General features: G+C 41.7%; 1 protein-coding gene across 1 annotated transcript in view; it reads right to left on the bottom strand.

The window, feature by feature from the left end:
• The window catches only part of LOC143297639 (phosphatidylinositol phosphatase PTPRQ-like), a 91,725-nt gene that overhangs the window by 77,173 nt on the left and 7,052 nt on the right, over window positions 1–7,500 (bottom strand). The window contains exons 5-7 of the mRNA XM_076610058.1: window positions 6,145–6,246; window positions 2,419–2,499; window positions 1,654–1,749 (exon numbers count right to left, since the gene is read on the bottom strand). Coding sequence (XP_076466173.1) covers window positions 1,654–1,749; window positions 2,419–2,499; window positions 6,145–6,246 — 279 coding nt within the window. The remainder of the gene's footprint in view (window positions 1–1,653; window positions 1,750–2,418; window positions 2,500–6,144; window positions 6,247–7,500) is intronic.

The raw sequence follows: 7,500 nt of genomic DNA, 5'->3' as shown, positions 1-7,500 counted from the left end.
GGTGGCGGTCTCCACTCTGGAAGGGATGCTCACTCAGTCTGGTTCCGCGACTAAGCCATTATTTTTGTTGTGGGGGCTTAGTAGGTGGTGTCCTCTCATCTCATCTCATCTATCCCTTGACCCGTGGGTGGGTCGTTGGGGCACCATGGATGACTGCCTGGTCAGCTCGCGCCACCTGCCTCGGTCCTCAGCGGCCCTTTGAGTTGTGGCAAATGGCAGGCCCGTCCACTCTTTGATGTTGTCCTCCCACCGCTTTCTCTGTCCGCCTCTCTTCCTCCTTCCTTGTACGGTACCCTGCAGGATGGTCTTGGCTAGGCCGTCTGATCGTGTGACGTGTCCATACCAGCGGAGCTTGCGTTCCTTCACTGTGGTTAGCAGGTCTTTGAATGGGCCAATGGCGTTTTGGACTCTTCTTTTCACTTCCTCATTTGTGATGTGGTCTTTGTATGTAATGTTCAGGATCTTGCGGAAGCATCTCATTTCCAGGGCCTGGATTCTTCTCTGGAGTTCTGCAGTGAGGGTCCAGGATTCGCAAGCGTATAGAAATATTGAGAAGATGAGGGAGCGCATTAGTCTGATTTTGGACGAGAGGGAGATCTTTTTGTCCTTCCATATAGTCTTCAATCGACTCAGTGCGGCAGTAGTCTGCGCGATTCTGGACAGGACCTCTGGTTTCGAACCCTCGTCTGACACAATGGCACCCAAGTATTTGAAGGAGGAGACTTCTTCCAGTTTTTCACCGTTTACGTGCAAGTTGGACGTTACGCCTTGGCTGTTGTTGGTCATAACCTTGGTCTTCTCGGCACTGATCTCCATGCCGTAGGCTGATGATGTCTTGTCAAGTTTGTGCACGAGTTCTTCGAGTTCTTTCTCTTCTCCTGCCAGGCCATCAATGTCATCGGCAAAGCGCAGGTTGGTGATGACTCTGCCTCCAATGCTGACAGTTCCCACATGATCTTCCAGGGCGTCAGTCATGATCCTTTCAAGAAAGAGGTTGAAGAGAGTGGGAGAGAGTAGACATCCCTGTCTGACTCTGACTCCAAAGTACGTTAAATCAGAACAGGAACCACTGAACACCACCAAAGTGACCCAGCAGCAGTGCAGGGTCTCCTCTGGTGTTTGGCTTAATATCGATGGTTCCCTGAGGATTGCTTACGCTGGAACTGTGACGGACGAACCCGGGTTTGGCCGTGTATGGAGGAATCTAAATGAGCGGGAGTGGAAGTAATGCCACTGAAACAGTGCAGATGGGGCAGCACAAAAAAACAACAAAAAACAAAATAAAAAAACTGTCCATGGTGTCACATAATGGTCCCCCCACCCCAAAGCCGCCTCACTGTTTATCTCTTTAGCTTTCATGCACCTATGCTTGCACACACACACACACACACACACACACACACACACACACACGCACGCACGCACGCACGCACGCACGCACGCACATATATATCTATAAAAACACACTCCAACACACAAATAATTATTCACAAACACAAAGGACACACAGACACACAAAAGAACACACACACACACACACACACACACACACACGCGCGCGCGCGCAAAGACAAACATATACACAGCACCCCACACAACACATACACACATACATACACCTACACAGACTTACGACATTAATCACACACTTACGGCACTGAAAGTTGCTGTTGCCTGTGTCAGCACACTCTGTACCATTTTTACAATATGTGGAGTTGGAAGTTGAACACATCTCTCCCACCTTGGTTTCTGACATTACATAATATGGAACATTTGAGAAAACCACATAAAACATTATAACATACACATTTGTGTCAATATGATGTCAATGCCAAACACAGTGTAATAGTATACTTTAATAATTAATAAGATACTGTAATAATGCAGTATGACAAAACTATACTTCATTATCAATCATAGAAAGTCAAGTTTCATATGGTTCTCAGAATAGATATACAGATAGGATTAATAAACAGTCACTTGAAACAGTGGAGGTTTTTTCTGTCCATGAGTACGTGTCAGTTTGTTAAAGGGTTGATATATGAGTATCTGTACATATGTGAGAGTCCGTGTCTGAGTATGAGTATGTGTACGTGAGAGAGTCCATGCATGAAATATGCGTATATTTGTGGCAGAGTCCACGTGTGAAAATGGTTACATTTGAGAGAGAGTCCACATGTGAGCAAAACTGAAACTGCATGTGTGCAAGTGTGATGGAGAACGAAAGCGTGTATGAATGTGTATGCAGGTGTATAAGTGCATGTGTTTATGTGTGTGAGTGTAAGTGTGATGAATGTGTGAACTCTGTGTGTGTGTGTGTGAGTGTGTGCATATATATATATATATATATATATATATATATGTGTGTGTGTGTGTGTGTGTGTGTGTGTGTGTGTGTGTGTGTGTGTGTGTACTTACCACGTGCGTTGGATTCACACACAGCAGTGGTCACACACTTGTCACTGTCACTACAGTTCACAGCATCACCAGCAGGGATTCCTGAAAGATACCCAGAACAGTGTTCAGTTACTGCTGGGTAATTCATCACCTGATTTATTGAGGGCAGTACTTATGTAACCAGGTTAAAATGTATCTGAAAAAATATTGAGAACGGTGGTAACTTTGGCAGGCAACCACTCTTTGAAGAACAGATACATACGCACAAATACAGAGAGACAGAGAGAAAGAAAGACACACGCGCACACACTCACATACACACATGAATACACATTCACAACACACAGACAACCATCACACACATACACGCTCACACACACCATCAACATAAACAGCATCTACTCTAATCTCAAGAAGTGGGAGAGAAAGAAGATAGATGTGACCAAGCACTCTATGCTTGCTCCAAAAACTGCTCACACACGAGCTACATCAGACGCAAAGCCGCTTACATCATTTTGTTCTCGCCAGACAGCCTATCCCTCGACCAGCGTTGCGGTACGCTATTGGCTGAGCTGGAATCTGTGTTTCTGCACCACCGTAATTAATCAATATTTCTTTTGTCAGATCAGTAAACTACATGTATTATATACTGGCAGAATCGTCGCAATTCCATCTTTAAGTCTGTTCCATTTAAGTTTGCCTATGTTAAACTGATTTAACGCAGTTAGTAATGAGCTCGTTAAAACTGACCTTGTTCAGGTGACTTAAATTCAGATTATAAATTCATTCTAAATAGTCAACACTTCATTTTATACTCATTAGAAAGTAGGAGTTGAGCTCTTTCTTTTGCAACTTATCCGACGTAAATTGGTTCAGGAATCATTTAGAAATCTGTCACTGAATACCTTGTAAGAAACACAGTTGTCAGATTTGGCCTGATTAGCGACGATCTGCTCAACACATACGTGACTGTCTTTGCAGTCCGCTTAACTTGCTTAAATTGGCAGAATGTGTTGATTTGTAAACTGTATTGTTCGACACAGTACTTGTATTCATATGAGTATGTTCAGTTAATTCTTTGTTCAGTTATTGCTTTGACATGTTAGTCACAGCTCGGCTATAATTGATCTAGAAAATCGTCATGTCGTCATATGTTCGTAGCAGTATTCCATTTGATTCTTCTTAACGTCACAGTCAGTGACGTCTCTGGACACTAATAGTTTTAATGGGTTTATATGATGCCTTCTTTCTCATTTGCTGTCGCTGATGAAGGTTAGTGTTTCACTGATGCTCAGTACTCTAAGATGTGTGTAGTATTCTGTTGTGGTGATTACAAGATGTGCTACATGATAAACTAATTCATTTGAGTCACTTTGACACAGTATAAGCTTTACCTAATCCAGTGTACTTTCACTAAATGTAATATGTATACATGTGCTTTACTATTCACTTGTGCTGACATGTGCTTAATGACATCTGTTTACTTGTGTCTGTTCAGGCACTGTCTTCTCTTAGTTCTTCTTCTCTTAGGTCTTCTCTTCTTATGTTCTCATAACTATTGTAAATAAAACAATAGAAAACCCATTTGTGACTGGCCTCTATATGTTCCTGGCCTGTGCGCGGGAATTCTTGTATATCCTTTCATACAGTAAATCATCATTTAGTTAGTTCTTTCGTACCATACCCTTGAATAACCACTCGGTACATGGCTACAAAAGTGACGTCGCCGACAGGATATTGATCCTTGAAAATATCCTTACGACAGGATAAAGATCCATCACAAAATAGATCCAAATTATTCCCTTTAAGGTTTCAATTCTTTTATCAAAATTAAATCCATCCCTAAACCACAGCCCTTTACCACCAAGTGTACCTTGTTACAACTTGGTGCTGTGAGCATAGGATGTGCTAATTCTCTAAATATAAATTAAAGTCCCTCGCCAAGCAAATCTCTATTACATAAAGAAAACAACTCACTGCACTGCTTATTACCACCACCATCAGTATCATCACATTCCGTGTCAGGTACACACTGTGCTGTGTTGGTGCATGTCTGTCCCACAGATAGTCCAGTTGACCACACAACACAGAACATAACAACTCTGTCAATGGTGTCGCACAACGGTCCCCCCACCCCAAAGACACCTCACTGTTTATCTCTTTCGCTTTCACGCACCTATGCTGGCACACACACAGACACACACACACATGCAGGCACACACACACACACACACACACACACACACACACACACACACACACACACACACACACACAGTTCAAAGCACTACCAGCAGGGATTCCTGAAAGACACACACACACACACACACACACACACACACACGCACACACACACACACACCACACACACACACACACACACACACACATATATATATATATATATATATATATATATATATATATATATACACTACAGGAATGTTACACCATGGCAGAACAAGAGAGGCAAGGCCTTCAAGACTCACTTGTGACATGCACTTACCACAACAATTGAATCAAAACACAAAAAAATCAATTGCAAAACAAATGTCATGTGCATCTCCCAAAATAGAAATATTAGGTATTTATTACACTTTTTTGGTTTTTGTCTTTGTTCCTTATGATAAATATCTGCACTGAATACACCAATTTTAATAACTGGCCTCAGTGGTGTGACTGGTACCGTGATGTATACAAAACGGCGGCCAGTTGCAAACTGGGTCAGATGCCCGTTGGGGTTCCTTGCCAGCTCATTTCGGAGAGATGACCGTAGCTCTACCCCTGTCTTTTTCAGAGCTGTTTCAATTAGTTCATTACTAATACTTAGTGGGGTGTTATTCACCCACAGCTTTGTAGTGGGTTTTTCATCCCCCTGGTCTTTGTTAACAAAAGGATTTCTATCCAGAAGAGACACTCGTGATCCCCTGAACAGGAACCCTTCCAGTAACAACTGGTCTCTTACTTCTTTATTATGTGGACACACAGACCGCGAATCCGCTGCACCACCCGAATTGTTCCTCAACCGCACGCAGCCTCCGCGGCAACACAAATGTCATATACTGTAGGCAGCGTCTCGTATGTAGGGAGTGCCCTGGCAGTAACGTATACTGGTTCCACGGCTGGCGGGGCTGGCGTGGCCGCCAGTGGCTCCAACACTAGAAACTGCTTTCTCCTGGTCTTTTTCTCTCGCTCCGCACACAGGTGTTCGCGAAAGGAGCACAGTACAAACACACAGTATACTAACTCGCTTTTCTCACTTACAAACCTGGAGCTAAATCCTTCGACATATCGAATCCACTATCTTTTTTGCAAAAAAAAGAGCACAGAGCACAGAAGAACGTCAGTGGCCTGCCGACATCGGAGGCCAAACCGGCCGGAAGTAAAAGATTTCATTCTTACGCATTACAATAACTCAGTTACAAAACTTTAACTTTTTATCACATACTTACCACCTTTTTTGTTAATCTACGTCGATTAACTTTTTGCTTGTTAGTATTCTGACGTTTGACTCATCTATTTTTAATGCTCAGTTGATTTTATGGTTAACTGATTCGATTCTTTCAATTTTTCCTGTCCCCAAAATGTCCTTGTGCATTTTAAACTTCTATTTCTCGTTATATTTGTAACAGTATACAGTTCGAGTACGTTCACGTGCACATACACACATGCACAGCATACACATTTTCCCGTTTAAAATCACTTCAGTGAACAGACGTTGAATTCATGACCAAGGAAAACACTTACGGCACTGAAAGGTGTTATTGCCAGTGCTTGTTTCAACACACTGTGAACCAGTCATACAATGGGTAAAGCTGGAATCTGGACATGCCTGCCCCACTTTGGTCTCTGTCAACACGTCAACATGGACACATCATTTATCTGTGCCGTCGCGATAATTGAAATGGAAATATACAGGTTCTGCCAAACATTTTGAAATAAAGCATGACTTCGTAACTTACTCTAAGACTGTACAACTTTCAAAACCCTTTTGAAAGCTTAGATGTCTTGTGTGTGTGCTTAATCAATCAGTTTCAAATACTATGACTAGCTTATTTTACGTGTTTAAACTTTAGCTGTGTCAGTTACACATTTTTCTTTTACAAGTTTGTTGCTGTTCATTAAAATCTTGATCACAAGCGATGCTCACAGTGATTCGTTGTCGTTTTCCTGAAGACATGGAACTAAGTGTTTTCATAGTGTGTTATTCCTGTGAGAACATGGAACTAAGTGTTTTCATAGTGTGTTATTCCTGTGAGAACATGGAACTAAGTGTTTTCATAGTGTGCTATTCCTGTGAGAACATGGAACTAAGTGTTTTCATAGTGTGTTGTTTCTGGGAAGACATGGAACTGAGTGTTTCATAGTGTGTTGTTTCTGTGAAGACATTAAAATGAGTGTTTCATAGTGTGTTGTTTCTGTGAAGACATGGAACTGAGTGTTTCATAGTGTGTTGTTTCTGTGAGACATTAAAATGAGTGTTTCATAGTGTGTTGTTTCTGTGAAGACATGGAACTGAGTGTTTCATAGTGTGTTGTTTCTGTGAGACATTAAAATGAGTGTTTCACAGTGTGTTGTTTCTGTGAACACATGGAAATGTTTCATAGTGTGTTGTTTCTGTGAAGACATGGAACTGAGTGTTTCATAGTGTGTTGTTTCTGAGAAGGCATTAAACTGAGTGTTTCATAGTGTGATGTTTCTGTGAGACACTAAAATGAGTGTTTCATAGTGTGTTGTTTCTGTGAAGATATTAAAATGAGTGTATCATAGTGTGTTGTTTCTGTGAGACATTAAAATGAGTGTTTCATAGTGTGTTGTTTCTGTGAAGACAAGGAACTGAGTGTTTCATAGTGTGTTGTTTCTGTGAAGACATGGAACTGAGTGTTTCATAGTGTGTTGTTTCTGGTAAGACATGGAACTGAGCGTTTCATAGTGTGTTGATTTTGTGAAGACATGGAACTGAGTGTTTCATAGTGTGTTGTTTTTGTGAAGACATGGAACTGAGTGTTTCATAGTGTGTTGTTTCTGTGAAGACATGGAACTGAGTGTTTCATAGTGTATTGTTTCTGTGAAGACAAGGAACTGAGTGTTTCATAGTGTGTT

The sequence above is a fragment of the Babylonia areolata genome, chromosome 23, assembly GCF_041734735.1.
Source record: "Babylonia areolata isolate BAREFJ2019XMU chromosome 23, ASM4173473v1, whole genome shotgun sequence".
NCBI lineage: Eukaryota > Metazoa > Mollusca > Gastropoda > Neogastropoda > Buccinidae > Babylonia > Babylonia areolata.
The sequence above is the reverse complement of the archived record's forward strand: the minus strand, read 5'-3'. Positions and strand labels throughout refer to the sequence as shown.